The sequence below is a fragment of the Hippocampus bargibanti genome, linkage group LG05 (assembly GCF_051943395.1).
Source record: "Hippocampus bargibanti isolate YZ-2025 linkage group LG05, ASM5194339v1, whole genome shotgun sequence".
Classification (NCBI taxonomy): Eukaryota; Metazoa; Chordata; class Actinopteri; order Syngnathiformes; family Syngnathidae; genus Hippocampus; species Hippocampus bargibanti.
In genome coordinates, this window is record NC_142738.1 from 7,176,640 (window position 1) to 7,194,213 (window position 17,574).

The window sequence follows — 17,574 nt, forward strand, 5'->3', positions numbered from 1 at the left end:
TTTGATGGTGAATGAATGGCTTTCGTTGTGGTGCAATTTCACCATTTCAGTATTCCTGGACAGTATTTGTCGATCAGTGACTGGTAGTATGGGCACAGCTTCTTCACGTCAGGCAGCTCAGCTACTTTTGTGTAGAGGTCAAATTTACTGCAAGGAACACCAGCAAGTACAAATATACAGTTAGGCTCAAAGTTATAGGCTCCAATAGAGTAATTATGTGTGTGTGTGTGTGTGTGTGTGTGTGTGTGTGTGTGTGTGTGTGTGTGTGTGTGTGTGTGTGTGTGTGTGTGTGTGTGTGTGTGTGTGTGTGTGTGTGTGTGTGTGTGTGTGTGTGTGTGTGTGTGTGTGTGTGCGCGCATGTGATTTTATATATATATATATATATATATATATATATATATATATATATATATATATATATATATATATATATATATATATATATATATATATATATATTTTTTTTTTTTAACAAGGATATTGGTATACATGTTAAGCAGTCGAAAAGTACCGGTTGCATTTTTTTTTATTTTTCGGCTGCTGACTTTGTTTTTGTGACCTTAAACTATAAACTGTTTGTCTCATAGTCATCATGTGATAATAGGAAGTATTTTATTTCTCAATTTCTTAATTTCGAACGAATCTGTATGTGTTATCATTGGACTTGGAGAGACAATTCAAACAAATTGTGTGTCACTCACTTAAACTCATTAACCCAAGGCAGCATTCGCAGGTCTTTGTCATTGCACAGGTACATGTAGTCACCTTGGGAGTGCCAAGGGTAGAAGGAATGGTAGCGGATCATGTTGAGGCCCTGCGTGGACGGCACGCAAATCACAGGGCGATATTAAGTCGGCATGTGGCCTCGAGGAAAGATGACTCACCTCCTCAGGGATGCTGCACTTGTTGAACTGGAGAATGCGGTAAAGGTACTCTGAGGCACACAAGACATGAAGTACACTTGGAATGTTTACTGTAATTCTATCAGTTAAATCAAGTTAAATGCAGAGGAAATATCATAATGCGAATATGAAACTCAAATTATCTCAGGAGGCCATTTTGTGTTGAGACAACTGGGTCTGTTTTATAATTTGGGGGGGGGGGGTGTTGAGGGCTATAAATTATATTTACTGCTATAAATGAACTTGATTGAAATTTTAGGTTTTCAGTGGCAGCCCTTAAGAATGTTTTTTTAATGTATATTTAATATATTTGTAATGGCAGAACTCTTTCAAAAATGATTTAAAACATAATTTAGCTATCTAGCTGGCTATCTAGCTATCTATCTATTAGCTATATGGTTAGCTATCGCGATAGCTATCTATTAGCTAGTTAGCTAGCTTTCTAGCTATTTTAGTTACTTCCGGGTTGAGTGAACGCTGGCACGCTTGGCAGCCGTTGCTCACCCACAGAAAGACTTATCTTATGATTGTAGTGACCTTGAGTTTTGAAAAGCGCTTAGAAATGAACTGTATTATTATTATTTTATTTTGAATAAATGTACTCACCATCGTGACCCCAGGACAAAAGCACATTGTCGAGCCCACAATTTGGCTTATAGATTCCATATTTAGAGCTGATGAAAACAATGCGTGAAAAGTACCGTAACTTTAACAAAATGATGAGTCTCGTATTAAGCAGGAATACATTTAGCAAGAGCATACAAAAATTGCTGTACTTCACGAGCACCATCAGTTTTCCCCCTTAAAACGTCAATGACCAATCATGCGTTTAAGTGTCAACTTTAACGGGCGAATATCTACTTGTAGCTGGGATTTTTGTCGTCCGGGTTATCCTGGAAGGTGCTGTCTCGGAACACAATGGAGTTTTGAAACGCGCAGCCCACTGGAAATGTGTCACCCACCACGGCCCACTGTGAATTTTCCATGCACACAAAAAATGTTGCGAGTCAATTATGAGAGTGTCTTCATCATTTTCGCTTAAAAAAAATACACATTGAGAGTACAGTATTTTCCGATGTATCAGGCGTAACGTTTGAAAATACCCCCATGAATGGTGTATTTTCAAAAAAATTTCTTATACAGTGAGACCTCAACTTACAAACACCTTATCTTACAAACTGTGTCAGTAAAGATTCATACAAATTATAATAACGTTTTACCTGAGGTTCCCCCCACAGCGCCATGACCTTCCCAACATCATGAATCAGACCGACTAGCTGGAACCAGTCTAAGGAAAAAAAAAAAGAAAATAACACACTGTTCATTTGTTTCTTGTAGCTAAGCGTCACATTTCGATGGATTTGAACACCAAGCTGTTTTTCGTCACGCACCTTTGTCTGGGTGCTCGTTACGGATGCCCTCGGCCGTCTGGAAGGCATGGAAGGAGTTGGCAAAGTCCACGTCTGGATCGGACTCGTCCACCAGCTGATCCAGAGACATGACGGCGTCCATCATGGACATTTCGGCGTGGCAGCAGCCGCTCCATTGCAAGTGCTGCAGGGAAAAGCCCCAAAGGTATCGGAACCTTTGATTTATTTCGGTTCTTGTCTTCGTAATTGAAACCTCAAAAACTCAAAATGCCCAAGTGAAGGCGAGGAAACCACCGATTTAAAATTGCATTTTCTGTGTAGCTCTCTCTCTCGTTTCTATTTATAATTGTATTTTATGTATTGCATTGTATTTGTGATTATATTTTATTTATTATAGTACCTATGCTTGTCTGTGACTGTAAAGTGTCCTTGAGAGCTTTGAAAGACGCTTAAAATCTTTTCTTTTTCTTTTTCTTTTTCTTTTTCTTTTCATTTTCCTTTTCCTTTTCCTTATCCTTTTTCTTTTTCTTTATTTTTCTTTTTCATTTTTTAATTTTTCTTTTTTTCTTTTTCTTTTTCTTTTTCTTTTTCTTTTTCTTTTTCTTTTTCATTTTTCTTTTTTTCTTTTCCTTTTTCTTTCTTTTTCTTTTTCTTTCTTATTTTTCTTTCTTTTTAATGTTCTTTTTCTTTCTTTTTCTTTTTCTTTCTTTTTCTCTTTTTTCTTTTTCTTTATTCTTTCTTTTTATTTTTCTCTTTCTTTCTTTTTCTTTCTTTTTATTTTTATCTTTTTCTTTTTCTTCTTGTTCTTTTTATTCTTATTTTATTCTTCTTCTTTTTATTCTTTTTGTTCTTTTTATTCTTTTTATTCTTCTTTTATTCTTCTTCTACTTATTATTATTCTTATTCTTATTCTTATTATGAAGTCCACTAGATGCGTGCAAATTAAGAGTGTTGTTTAATGAAAAGAATAGCATTAGCAAAGTGCAAAAACAGCCTGCGATCCTTTCAAGATGTGTGAGTAGTATAGTCAACCAATGTCTTATCTTGGTGACCACTTTGTAATCGATCCCTCCCCAAAAAAATATACAGAAGTTGGATTTAGAGAATGTTTGTTGGTGACGTGCGCTTTCACCTTCCATTTGACAAAGTCCACGTTCTGCTTCGTGTGCATCAGCTTGTATGTGTTGTACACATGATCGGCAACACTCCCCGTCTGAAATGTGTAAACGCAACGGGGTTGCAAAATTGTCAGTAAAATGTAACGCTTTTCTAATGTAATATAGCAACTGAGATTTTAATTCGGGGGGGAAAAATGTAATTAAACGTGTAACAAAAACTCAATCTTAAAACAAAAATGAAATTATAATACATTAATATTTTTTTATTGACAGATTCACTGCCATTCCCGGATTTATTTGGGAATTGATAATATGACGTGAAACGCCATTCCCGAATTTGTTCGGGTTTTGGTTTTTCGTGCTGGAGATGTCTGACCAGCGCTATATCGGCCTCTGGCAATATTTTTACCTTCCACGAGGGGGCAGCATTTGAATTTTGTCCATGTTAGCACTTTGTTACAGCTTCAGCTGTTGTTAAAACACTAAATAAATCAATATGTACGTATTGTATTTTGTACAGCCACCCTCATTTCAAGCTCAGATAACTCCAGACCCAAATAACTGAGGAATTAACTCTTTTTTTCTGATGAAAGAAAACAGTCTAAGGTTTCTTACGCTGAATTGAATGTTTATGGAGTCCTTCAACTTAAAGGACAACCGACGCCTCCGGACAAATTGTGTCCATAATGTGTAAAATCACTTCAAATGACTTCTACTGAGCGTATTTTACAAAGACTCCACGCATATAGCTATATTTTACGTTTTAAGACTCGCACTGAATATTCAGCAAGTCTTGTTTTGGAGTTGATGACGATGCCTGACGTGATGTCACGTCTGGAACGCCCCTGACCGAGAAAGCGACACACAATGCATTTTGAGTACTTTGTTTGGTCTGAAAACTTTGTGTTGATTGTGAAATTAGAAGGAAAACACATAACGCAATGGTGAATCGTTGTGTGTTGCACCAAGACTACTATTTGATACCAGTTGCCTCGACTGGGATCACCACCTTATCGTGGTGAGGCACTTTGCGCGTCTCCGTGACCCCGAGAGCTATGTCGGCTGGAGTCTTGTACTCCTGGCAGGGTCACCCAAGCCGAACAGGTCGGAGGGTAGAGGCCAGACAAAGAGTGATCCCAAATCCGCACCCAGGGGTAGGCGTAGGCGGAGTCCAACAGATCGGACCACCGGCAGCCCCTTGCAACCGCACTCACCTGAAGGTCGTCTCGAGTCTTCACTCTTGCCACTGGAATACAGTGAGTGCGGCCAAGTATGTGGGGGAAGGAATTGCGCGCCCCGTCCCTCACACTAAATCCACTAGTAGCGCAGGTTTCAGCTTCCACCATATAAGTCCACTGGCGATAGGATAAAGTGACGGGGGCAGGTCATGGATGTGACTGGAAGCTTCTAGCTTGATTCCTACACAGGGGCGGTACAGGATTGATGGTCGTTGCGAAGATGGGATGGAGCAACATTATCCTTCGGCAGCATCCTGTGCGTCTGAGCAGCCCTATTCAGGGTCCGCACTGCTCACCCCTTATAGGGGAAGGGTCTAGAAAAGGTGACCTAAACATTGCTTGTTCCACCACACCTGGGTGGCCCACCGCAGCCACCAAGGCATCCCCCCTCTGCGGTCGAAAACGAAATATAATCAAACCCATGACTATGAACCTGGCTTCCTGGAATGTTCGCACCCTCCTCGATGCTCGAGACGGGATGGAGAGACCTCGAAGACGAACTGCCCTCATCGCACATGAGCTAAGGAGGTACAACATCGATATTGGCGCACTCAGTGAGACTCGGTTCTCAGGCGAGGATTCACTCACAGAAGTTGGTGAAGGTTACACCTTCTTCTGGAAGGGTCTCCCAGAGAATGAGCGAAGACTCCATGGAGTTGGCTTTGCTGTGAAAAGCAGCTTACTCAGTAACATCCCCGAGTCCCCCCAAGGCATCAGTGAACGGCTTATGACCTGGCGTATTCCCCTGGTAAAAGGTCGCTTCGCAACTTTAATCAGCGCCTATGCTCCCACCTTGGATGCTGACGATAACACCAAAGATGCCTTCTACGAGTCCCTGGATGCTACCATATCCAAAATCCCTGTCTCTGATAAACTTGTTCTGATGGGTGACTTCAATGCCCGAGTAGGTACTGATGCCAGGCTCTGGAAACAAGTAATCGGAAGACACGGGACGGGGAAAATAAACAGCAATGGCCTCCGACTCCTCACTCTGTGCTCTGAGCATCAGTTGATTGTAACTAACACCATCTTTCAGCTGAAAAAGAAATACATCACATCATGGATGCACCCCAGGTCCAAACATTGGCACTTACTGGACTACATCATCACAAGGCAACGAGACCAAAATGATGTCTGCATCACGCGGGCCATGCGTGGGGCTGAATGCTGGACTGATCATCGACTGATCAAGTCCAGGCTCAAGCTGAGAATTCGACCTCCTCATAAGAAACAGCAGCCCCAAAGGCGTCTTAACACCAGGGCCCTGGAGTCCCCAGAATGTGCAGCCAGCTACCGCCACAAGCTGGCAGAGGGACTTGCCAGCCTGGACAACGACACCAGTAACGGTGACCTTGATGTTGAAAGCAGGTGGAAAAAATTGAGGACAACAATTCATCAAGCTGCCTCTGAGACCATCGGCTTCACTCAGAAACGTCATCAAGACTGGTTCGATAACAGCTCAGCTGCCATACAGGAGCTTCTGGAAGCCAAGCGCAAAGCCCATACCACACTTCTCTCCAACCCTCATTCTCCACTTCTCCTCTCTCACTACAAGGCCATCCGTGGTGAAACACAGAAACAGCTGAGGATGATGGAGAACAAGTGGTGGCTCAGCAAGGCCCAAGAAATCCAGAGGCATGCAGACAACAACAACACACACGCCTTCTATGATGCTGTAAAATCCCTGCACGGCCCACGAAGACAACACATTGTCCCAGTTAAATCTGCAGACGGTTCTGTACTACTGAAGGACAAACAGCTAATACTTGAGCGCTGGGCAGAGCACTTTGACTCCCTGCTCAACCAAGTAAACCCTTCAGACACATCTGTCCTTGACTCCCTCCCAGAGCTTCCAACAGTTCCCTCCCTTGATGAACCTCCTCAGTTCACAGAGGTCCTCTCTGCAATCCGGAGCCTTAAAAACAACAAAAGCCCTGGCCCTGATGGACTTCCAGCTGAGGTCTTCAAGAGCGGCGGTTATCTCCTGACACGGAAGCTTTACCACCTCATCTGCAACATCTGGCAAAACGGGACACTTCCTCAGGAATGGAAAGACAGCAACATTGTCACCATTTACAAAAGGAAGGGGGACAAGTCAGTCTGCGGCAACAGCCGTGGCATCTCCCTACTTTCTGTTGCTGGCAAGATTCTTGCAAAAGTAATGCTGTTCCGTCTTACATCGCACATTACCGAAGACATCCTCCCAGAGACACAATGCGGCTTCAGGAAGGATCGAAGCACTCTGGACATGATCTTCGCTGCGCGCCAAGTTCAGGAGAAATGCAAGGAACAAAATAAGGACCTCTATATCACCTTCATTGACCTTACAAAGGCATTTGACACAGTTAACCGTGACATTCTCTGGACCATACTGCAGAAATTTGGCGTCCCCTCCAAATTTCTCGGCATCCTAAAACAGTTCCACAGCGGCATGCAAGCAACTGTACTTGTTGGTGGCCAGCAATCTTCCCCGTTCCCTGTGGAAGTCGGGGTGAAGCAGGGCTGTGTACTGGCCCCTGCTATATTCAACCTGTTCCTGACGGCAGCTACGCTCCTCTTCCATAAGTCCATCCAGGAAGGTGGCGGCGTACAAATCCAATTCCGCCTGGATGGTAACCTGTTTAACATCAGACGCCTACAGGCCAAGACCAAGACCCTGATCAGCGGCATCCACGAGCTACAGTATGCAGATGATTGTGCTCTGCTGGCCCACAGCCCAGCTGCCATGCAAAATGCCCTTGATACCATGTCCTCCGTCTACCGATCACTCGGTCTCGTGATCAATGTAACCAAAACGGAGGTCATGGCAAAAGAGAGTTCTCCAACCCCAGCGTTCACCCTCAGTGGCACACCCCTCAAGGTTGTCCAACAATTCAGCTACCTCGGCAGCATTCTAACACCCTCCTGTCTAATTGACGATGACGTCCAGGCCCGCATCCATCAAGCCTCCAAAGCTTTTGGCAGATTGCGTACTCGTGTGTTCGAAAACAACCACTTAAGAACTCCAACAAAAGTCGCAGTCTACCAAGCAGTGTGTGTGTCCACGCTGCTATATGGCGCAGAAGCCTGGACCATCTATCGACGCCATGTGAGACGCCTTGATGCATTCCACATCAGGTGCCTCCAACGAATCCTTGGCATCACCTGGCAGGATCGTGTTCCACACACCGACATCCTTCAACGCACTGCCTCCACCAGTATCGAGGCCATACTGGCAAAGAGGCAACTTCGGTGGGTTGGACATGTCATCCGGATGCCTAGCTGCCGCTTGCCTCGACAGGTGCTTTATGGACAACTCTTGTCAGCGAAGAGGAAGCCTGGTGGTCCTAAGCTGCGATACAAAGACCAGCTTAAACAGACTCTAAAGAACTGCAACATCAAGCCCAGCGATCTGGAGTCTGCTGCAGCGAACAGGCCACTGTGGCGCTCCTTATGCCACGAAGGGGTGACACAACTTGAAGACAAGCGCACACAGAGGAGGATCGTGCGGCACGAGCAAAGACACCTTTGTGCTGCTTCAGTGCCGCCTCGCCAGCCCGGTCCTGGCCTCACATGTCCTGAATGTGGCAGGATTTGCGGCTCCAGAATCGGGCTTCATAGTCACCTACAGTGGCATCGCCGCCAGCGCCAATAACCACTGTCCAATACCCCACAAAGCAATGGAAGCGACGTCATCCTCGACTTCGATGGACTGCCAAGAGAGTTGCACCAAGACTACTATTTGATACCAGTTGACACAAATTCCCAGCAGACAAATCAGCCTATTTCCAACGGAGCTTCGGCACCATCTTATGCATTTTCTGGGATGCTACATTAGAGTCCAGACGCCTCAAAATGAGACGGAAGGACTTCTTTAATCGATTGCAAACATTTATGCTTTCCTCTTCAGAACTATTTGAATCATATTCATAACTGGATGACAAGATAACATGATAACAAGAAGGCATCTTCTCCGAATCTGAAGCCATTGTTTTGATTCTCGAGCAAGGCAAGACGTCTTGGCGTGACGTCACGAACAAGGGGGCGGTACCTTCTGAATCTCGGCATCTCCGGGGTCATTTTGAAGTACTTTTGGGACACTTTAACTCATTTTTATTGGTGTTTGGCATTTGGCTAAAAATATCAGCCTGCGTGTTTTGCGTATTTTAGATGCTATAAAACATTTTTCTGATGTCAGTTAGGAAACAAAAAAATGGAGTCGGTTGTCCTTTAATATTCTTTGGGTCTTTCAATTTGAGTAACAATGACAAAAACCCTGGTACTATAATGGACACATTTTTGCACATCGTCTGGCAGTGAATACGTCAATTTTGACATTATCAGTGCAGTAGGTAGTGCCCTTGTACATTTTTTAATGTTGTCCAATCATTAAATCTGTTCAATTTCTATCTTGGTACGTGAATGTACCACACTGAGAACATCGTGTTGTCTAATTTGTCGAACTTGCCTCAAAATTTCGAAAATCTTTCCCTTTGGATTTAGATGTCAGGTTTGGCTGAGCAGCCAGATACGGGTCTGGATCCTGCAGGTATAAAAACAAAACAAAAAAAAGAATTCATTTACAATTATATAACATATAGTGATTTGTTTTGATTTATTTAGAGCAGGGGTCTCAAACTCTGGTCATCGAGGGCCGTAGTCCTACATGTTTTCCAAGTCTCCTTGTTGCAACACACCTGTTGCCACACAGAATCAGAATCAGAAAACCTTTATTCGTCCCACAATGGGGAAATTTGCACAGCCTCAGGTGCATTGCAACAGGGGGACATGGAAAACATGTAGGATTAAGGCCCTCGAGGACCGGAGTTTGAGACCCCTGATTTAGAGTATTTTGTGCGTGAAGATGCCCACTTACCAAGTTAATGACGCTCATGCTTGCAAATGACAAGATAATGTTGTTGTTGCGCCAATTTATATGTTACGTCCGCTCGTGTCCGGTCACACATTAACTAGACTTGGGTGACCCTAACCGGATGTATGTGCTCAACCTTGACCTTTTGTGTGTTTATGTAATCGTGCCCACGTTACCCTATGTTCACCAATTGAGAAGTGCTTGGTTATTGTTTTCCTTTTTAAAGTTTGACTTTACACGCTGACCGGCAACAACAACCGCACCACTCACAGTGGAGTTAGCCACACAGGCATCTGTCAAGACTCCAAAACAAAATCAACCCAGAAATAAATGGATAAGAAATGATCAAATGCAGGCCCAACAAAGTTTTTAGGGGACTTCATTTCACTCGTGTCTGAGCAAGTCAATTGAGTGTGATTTATCACAGTAGACATAGTAAAGGTAGCCCAAAACCATTAAATGCGATTTATTTGTTTATTTATTAATCTATCTGTCTGTCTGGGTGGATAGCTCGGTGTCTGGGTACCTAGCTAGGTGTCTGGGTAGCTAGCTTGGTGTCTGTGTACCTAGCTAGGTGTCGGGGTAGCTAGCTAGGTGTCGAGGTAGCTAGCTAGGTGTCTGAGTAGCTAGCTGTGTGACTTGGTAGCGAGCTGGGTGTCTGGGTAGCGAGCTAGGTGTCTGGGTAGCGAGCTCGGTGTCTTGGTAGCGAGCTCGTTGTCTTGGTAGCTAGCTAGGTGTCTTGGTAGCTAGCTAGGTGTCTGGGTAGCTAGCTAGGTGTCTGGGTAGCTAGCTAGGTGTCTGGGTAGCTAGCTAGGTGTCTGGGTAGCTAGCTGGGTATCTGGGTAGCTAGCTGGGTGACTTGGTAGCGAGCTGGGTGACTTGGTAGCGAGCTGGGTGTCTGGGTAGCGAGCTAAGTATCTGGGTAGTGAGCTAGGTGTCTGGGTAGCGAGCTAGGTGTCTGGGTAGCGAGCTCGGTGTCTGGGTAGCGAGCTGGGTGTCTGGGTAGCTAGCTGGGTGTCTTGGTAGCTAGCTGTCTATTTATTAATGTATTTATTGATTCATTTATTTATTTATTTTAGAGAAACATAAAACCAGGCAAAGGTGCTTTTTGCAAAAAAAAAAAATCTATATATATATAAAAATCAGATTGACGCCGGTGATTCTGTGTTTGTTTAGATTAGATTTTGTTTTGTTTCCTCGTACGTTTGTTATTCCCCGTTACGTCTTGTTTGTACTTGTTTTCGTCATCCGTGTCCCTTGTGCAAACCAATCTACTGTGTGCGCAGCATGGACACAATAAAAGTGAACAAATATCGTGCCAGTAACTTTGGAATTACCTTGTGCGCGCGTGTGCGCGTGTGAAATTGAGAGTATTTCCCCATGCCGATTATGAATGTTGCTATTATCAATTTACAAGCAATCGCATTGTAACTCAAAACAAGATGTAGAAACCAAAACACGCGCATATCACGTACACAGAGTTGACTTGTGTTTATGACATAACGCTAGCGCTTTGTGAAAAAGGAAAGGGAAAAAAATAACCTCTTTCATAACAGGAATGTATTTGAAAGTTAAATAACAGCGCTTTAAAAGTCACCCCCGATATGACAATCAATACAGTGCTTGCCTTGTCAGTTTTGACCACAAATATCACAAAATCATTCAGTAAAACTTCCAGTAAAAAAATACATTGGCTAGATTAGTTTGGAATTCAATTCCCTTGATTAGTTGGTTGTTACAAAGTCAAAGGTACAACCTGAGATTAAATAATCTAAAACAACAAAAAATATCAAATCGAGCTACAGAACAAGCAACCCGCTCAGTAAAAGGCTCCCAAACACAAAATGGTAATCAGCACAGCAACATTCAAAAAAGCAAAAACAACGACTCACCATTTGATGACAACGCTGTGTTCCTTACATTGCATCACAAACAGAACTTCAAAGTCCTTTAAGCACACAAATAGTGTGTATGTATGTGTGTGTGTGTGTGTGTGTGTGTGTGTGTGTGTGTGTTTTTGTGAATTTTACCATTCATCTTCTTGTTAAAGAACAAGTATGGCATAAAGTACTGATACGCCGAACAGTTGAACATGTGCATTAAGAGTTTTGAGGTCAAATTAATAATAAGAATAATAGTACATTTCATTTACAAGCGCCTTTCAAAAGTCCCAAGGACACTTTACAGTCTCAGGTTAAGTTTTTCTGCGGGCGATTAAGGTCACCTAAAATGAAATGCCAACCTATGATGACTAACGATATCCCAAAGAGACATAGTGAAAGTCTCAGCCGTAGCTGTGAGGACTACGAGAGTCGATGGGGGAGGAGTCATGCCTGCCGCTGCGTCCAATCAGCTGATAGAGGCGATGGCTGAGGTTCTGCACCTGGCAGGTGCCCAATACACAGCCTGCCCTCATCATGCGCCCGTGAGTTCTTCGATGTTTAGCGTGGCGACGTCCTCGGGACCGACCCCGTATAATTGGCCGCGCTTCCTGCTTCGTTTCATACCAACTCGGGCAAGGTTCTTTCATTCTGAGGACCCGCCACATAAAACGATTCTCTGCCACGGTGACTGTGTCATCAGGGGCAATGGCGTCATCGGACGTAGGCAATGCCATGTGTTTGGATGATCTAGGAAAGCACAAAAGAACGTTTTGTTCAATTTGCTTACGCCAAACACAAAGCCTCACGGGTTGTTAAAGGTTTTAAAATATATCATCCCACAACACCAGTCAATACAAAACCCATCAATACAAAATTCGCAAGGCATGTCCAGGGATTCATCTGGGAAATTGGGAAATTAAGAAATGGGGCCAGTTGGCCCCCTTGTGTCATTCATTGCAGCATGATATTTCTAAATTCCAAATAAAAAAAACATTTAACTAAAATCTATTTTTCTAATATACAGTGATACCTTGGCTTACAAAGTGATACCTTGGCTTACAAAGCGAAAAGTGTGTATCCCAAAAAATAAATTTCCATGGGAAACTATTGAAATGAGAATAATCCGTTCCCAGGTCCCCATAAAACATAATTTTCTACTTTCTAATTTTCTAAGCCTTAAAACTATGCAAAATATACCTTATTTTATGGATAATAAATGTGCTATGGCATTATAATTACAGAAATAAACTCTACTATATAATAAAGTTGCAAAATATACCTTATTTTATGTATAATAAATGTGATATAATATTAAAAATTAAAGGTATGATAATTAAAGACTGTACTGTAAACTATAATTGTAAACTGTACTATATAATAGTCATTTTATTTACCTTTGTGATGGTCGTTGATGGCTTGATGGAATGGAATGGCCGGTTTCATCAGCATGAAACACTTTTTTTTCTGATGTCAGTTAAGAAACAAAAAAGTGACGTCGGTTGTCTTTTAAGAGCTAGGGTATGTCAAGATCAGAACTTTTTAAGCAATGTTGAATTCATTCACTGCCATTCACGGATTTATTCGGGACTTGAAAATATGACGTAGAGCGCCATTCCCGAATTTGTTCGAGTTTTTGGGTTTTCATGCTTGAGTGCTGATAAAGCGCTGGCCATGGCCTCTGGCAATGTTTTTCTTTTCTACAAGGGGGCTGCTTTTCCATTTTTTTCCATGTTAGCGCTTTGTTCAAGCTTCTGCTGTTTTTAAAGCGCTATGTAAACCAATATGTATGTATTGCATTGTATTTAGGACAGCTGCCCTCATTTCACTCATATAACTCGAGACCCATATCATTTAGGAATTAACTCTTTTTTTCTGATGAAAGAAGAGAGTCTAAGGTTTTGAATGCTGCATTGAATGTTTATGTAGTCCTAAAACTCAAATTCTGTGGGTCCTGGAATTCAAGTGACAATGACAAAAACCCTGGCACTGGAGTGGACATTTTTGCACGTCTGGCAATAAATGAGTTAAATATGCTCATATTTGTATTTTATAATTGGCATTTACTTCTCCCTTTTATCCTTTTTGCTACTGTGAACTGGGAATTTCTCCATTGTGCGCCAAGTAAAGGTTTTCTTATCTTCATTAGAGGGTTGCGCAAGAAACCCCCTTTCTCCCTCCCCCAAAAATGTCTGTTAAAAGGCTTGACCACTTATTCTGAAAAGAGATTTTCAAGTACAGTACCGTACTTTTTTTTTTTTTTTTTTTTTTTTTTTTTTATCTTGCCTACCAGCACAATACTCCGACACGGAACTTTTTCTCTTCCCATTCTTGTGCCTTTTCTTTCAGGGCATTTCTGGGTTTCACAGCGGTGACAAGGAAGATCAGATTTTCAGTTTGAAATGAATACAACTTCTCAGTGTTAACATTTAGTCATCTGTTTATTGAATCGCGCTAAATACTTAGTGAGCCGCCATTTCCCAAAGCAAAACGAAGCAGTGACGCAGGTGCGAATTATTGTACAGTGATACCTTGGCTTGCGAACTTAATTGGTTCCCAAACAAAGTGTGTAAGGCGAAAAGTGTGTATCCCGAAAATGGATTTTCCATAGGAAACCATGAAAATGAGAATAATTCGTTCCCAGGTCTCCATAAAACATAATTTTCTACTTTCTAATTTTCTAAGCCTTACAACTACGCAAAATATACCTTATTTTATGGATAATAAATGTGCTATGGTATTATAATTACAGAAATAAACTGTACTGTATAATAAAGTTGTTTTATTTACCTTTGTGATGGTCGTTGATGGCTTGATAGAATGGAGTGGCCGGTTTCATCAGCATTAAACACTTGATAAGGAACATAACCTTCTTTCACCATCTTGAGGAATGATCCCTTGTAGGTGCTTTGTCTGTGATAATTTTATCTAGTTCCTCATCAGTTGTGTTCTGTTTAGCTGGTTTGATAGCTTTTTGACGTCACGCCAACATGTCTTTGCCTTGCTCTAGAATCAAAACAAGGGCTTCAAATTCGGAGAAGATGCTTTCTTGTTATTCATCCAGTTATGAATATGATTCAAATAGTTCTGAAAAGGAAAGCATAAATGTTTGCAAGGGATTTAAGAAGTCCTTCCGTATCAATTCGAGCCATCAGGACTCCAATGTAGCATCCCAAAAAATGCACAAGATGGCGCCTAAGCTCCTTTGGAAATGGGCTGATTTGTCTGCTAGGAATTTGTGTCAGCTAGTATCAAATAGTAGTCTTGGTGCAACACAACAATTCACCATTGCGTTATTTATGTGTTTTCCTTCTAATTTTGCCATCAACACGAAGTTTTCAGACCAAACAAAGTACTCAAAATGCATTGTGTGTCGCTTTCTCGGTCAGGGGCGTTCCAGACGTGACGTCACGTCAGGCATCGTCATCAACTCGAAAACAAGACTTGCTGAATATTCAGTGCGAGTCTTAAAACGTAAAATTTAGCTATATGCTGTGGAATCTTTGTAAAATACGCTCAGTAAAAGTCATTTGAAGCAATTTTACAAATTATGGACACAACTTGTCCGGAGGCGTCAGTTGTCCTTTAAACATCAAAATACCCCCAAATTTGACGCGACTTCCTGATAATGTCTCATCCTTTCACTGTGCTTCATCCTTTGTTCGTCAAGGAGATAGCTCCATGTTTAACTTCCTCTTTATTGCGCTCTACTGTGGTTGTTGTCAGTGACAGTATTGTGTTACATTCGTCACACTCACTTTCATCCTCCTCTTTCCCACCAGCCGCTGTTCATTGGTGGACCCCCAGCTGCGTAAACTTTTATGAAGCTCGTTTTTTTTCACCTTATGTAATAGCTGGAGAACAAGGTCTCACCGTGCAACAATAAAATAAAACAGTAACAGATTTTTCCAGTCATAAATATTCTCCTTTTCAATGAAATTACATGATTACTTATTGATGACAGACACATAAACAAACGTGTAGTCTACCTCATCTCACTAGGGGGCTTTTTGACCGCAAGACAGCATCTCAACTAAACACATCTCCTTGTCCCAAATCTCGCTAAATCACCCTCACCTCCGTCTCACCTCTGGGCCGCTGAAAGGAATGACCTTATTCCTCATTCTCACAACTGTGCTCCACTGCGAGTCTGACTGTATTACAAAAGCTATTGATGACATCCTCATCGGCCATCTTTGTTGGCATGATAACACAACTCCTGTAATGCCCTAAAATGTGAACAAGTGGAGTCACAGTTGGGATGCAATTTTAGAAGTAAAAAATGAAATGCATGGTTTATATATTATATATATATTCACATATATACAAATATGTACACACATTTTTTTCCGCCACAAATTACAATTTTTTTGTAATTAAAAAAACAAATTATTTTTATGTTATTTTTTGTTATTAATTTATTTATATATTACTAAACTAAAATAAAAGTCAAATACAAAATGAGGTAAGATGGTCGCACATACAGTAAAGTCTCGTTATATTGATATTCAAGGGAGTCCGAAAAAATATCGATATAACCGGGACTATCGATATATCCGACCCTGTTTGCATGTAATTTTCTCCGTGCGTGCATAGAAATAGTATCGATATAACCGGGACTATCGATATATCCGATATCGATATAACGAGACTTTACTGTAATAAGAAGTTGTAAGTTGACGGCCATAAATGTCACATATATATATATGTATATATGTATATATATATATATTATATATATATTCACATATATACAATTATGTACACACATTTTTTTCGGCCACAAATTACTATTTTATTTTAAATTAAAAAAAACAAAATATTAATACATAATATTAATTTATATATATATATATATATATATATATATATATATATATATATATATATATATATATATATATATATATATATATATATATTGTGGCCGAAAAAAATGTGTGTACATAATTGTATATATGTGAATATATATATATAATTTATAAACTATAGTATAGGTTTTCGTGCATTTCATTTTTTTAACATAACGATGCTCTTCGTTGGTGCACAAAATTACAAAAAAAAATACCAAGATCACTAAGAAAATAATCATTCTCAAATAGTTGCTCCACTCACTAAAATATGGAAAAGGCACCATTGGGAAAACTATTTTGGGGCTCCTAATTTAATTCAGGTATCGTTTACTAGTCTGTTACTTTTTTTTGTTTGTTTGTGTGTTTTTTTTTTGTCATTTGGTCTACTCAAAATACATATTTACCGATAAAATTATTAAAATACAACAAGATAATAATGCTTCCCATTTGCTCGAAGTCACGTTTACATCACAGCTACAGTAGGTGCCCATATTAAAAAAATAAAATAGTCCTTATCAAAGCTGCCCCTCAAGCTCCTTTTTAGTAGCTATGGTAAGAGCTGAAAAGTTTTACCTGTATCTGGTACTCTGGACATTCTGGCTCAACTGCGCTCCAGTATGAATTTCCAGGGGCAGCAACCCGAAGAGAAGACACATCCACGCCGGCAGCAGCGCACACATGACGGCTGAATAGAGTTACAAGATGCCCTTTATCACACAGGAGGAAGTGATGATAAACCAACCGCCGTTTTCCCCAAGTGACTTCTAACTTGAGGAATTTCTTGTGTTAAATACAATGACTTGTGAGAGTGCTCTTTTAAAAGTGAGAGCAGCTGGAATCATTTGTTTTGTTTTTTTTGCTTCCAAAGTATGATTGAGGAGGGAGCAAGAGGATGAGGAGGCAGGCTTTGTGACTGTGTCCTACAAGTCCCTCGAACAACACCTGAACACGCTTAGCACAAAACCGGGCTCATATCATGAACCGCGCATCAAGGTGAGTTGAATCGCATTTGAAAGATGGTCAAGATGCATGCACTGTATAATTTAAAAGTTTTATCTTAAAGGACAACCGACGTCTCCGGACAAGTTGTGTTCATAATTTGTAAAATGGCTTCAAATGACTTCTACTGGGCGTATTTTAATAAGATACCACCGCATATAGCTATATTTTACATTTTAAGACTCGCTCTGAACATTCAGGAAGTCTTGTTTTTAAGTTGGTGACGAGTCCTCACGTGACGTCAGAAAAGGACCACCTCCTGACCGTAAAAAAGACGCATTGTAGCATCTTTCCATCACAACAATGTATTTTGCTGTACTGTCTTTTTGAAACCCTTGTGTTACATCCAAAAGCTGCCAGCA

At 41.2% G+C, this 17,574-nt stretch overlaps 2 protein-coding genes across 4 annotated transcripts; both read right to left on the reverse strand.

The window, feature by feature from the left end:
* Positions 1 to 6: 6 nt before the first annotated feature.
* miox (myo-inositol oxygenase) lies at positions 7 to 9,543 on the reverse strand. Of its 3 annotated transcripts, none has more exons than XM_088996030.1 (10): positions 9,484 to 9,543; positions 9,076 to 9,150; positions 3,405 to 3,485; positions 2,294 to 2,456; positions 2,123 to 2,190; positions 1,764 to 1,873; positions 1,509 to 1,576; positions 885 to 934; positions 702 to 765; positions 7 to 147 (listed from the first exon to the last, which is right to left on the reverse strand). In XM_088996030.1, exons 1-10 carry the CDS (start codon positions 9,499 to 9,501, stop codon positions 122 to 124), a joined length of 723 nt encoding a protein of 240 aa, XP_088852156.1. In that variant the 5' UTR covers positions 9,502 to 9,543; the 3' UTR covers positions 7 to 121. The 3 variants fall into 3 exon arrangements, with proteins under 3 accessions (XP_088852156.1, XP_088852155.1, XP_088852158.1); XM_088996029.1 differs by having other exon boundaries at positions 702 to 814; XM_088996032.1 differs by having other exon boundaries at positions 702 to 814; positions 1,509 to 1,627.
* Positions 9,544 to 11,018: 1,475 nt separating this feature from the next.
* On the reverse strand, positions 11,019 to 14,717 carry adm2b (adrenomedullin 2b). The gene is made up of 2 exons (XM_088996309.1): positions 14,151 to 14,717; positions 11,019 to 12,110 (listed from the first exon to the last, which is right to left on the reverse strand). Exons 1-2 carry the CDS (start codon positions 14,240 to 14,242, stop codon positions 11,765 to 11,767), a joined length of 438 nt encoding a protein of 145 aa, XP_088852435.1. The 5' UTR covers positions 14,243 to 14,717; the 3' UTR covers positions 11,019 to 11,764.
* Positions 14,718 to 17,574: the final 2,857 nt, after the last annotated feature.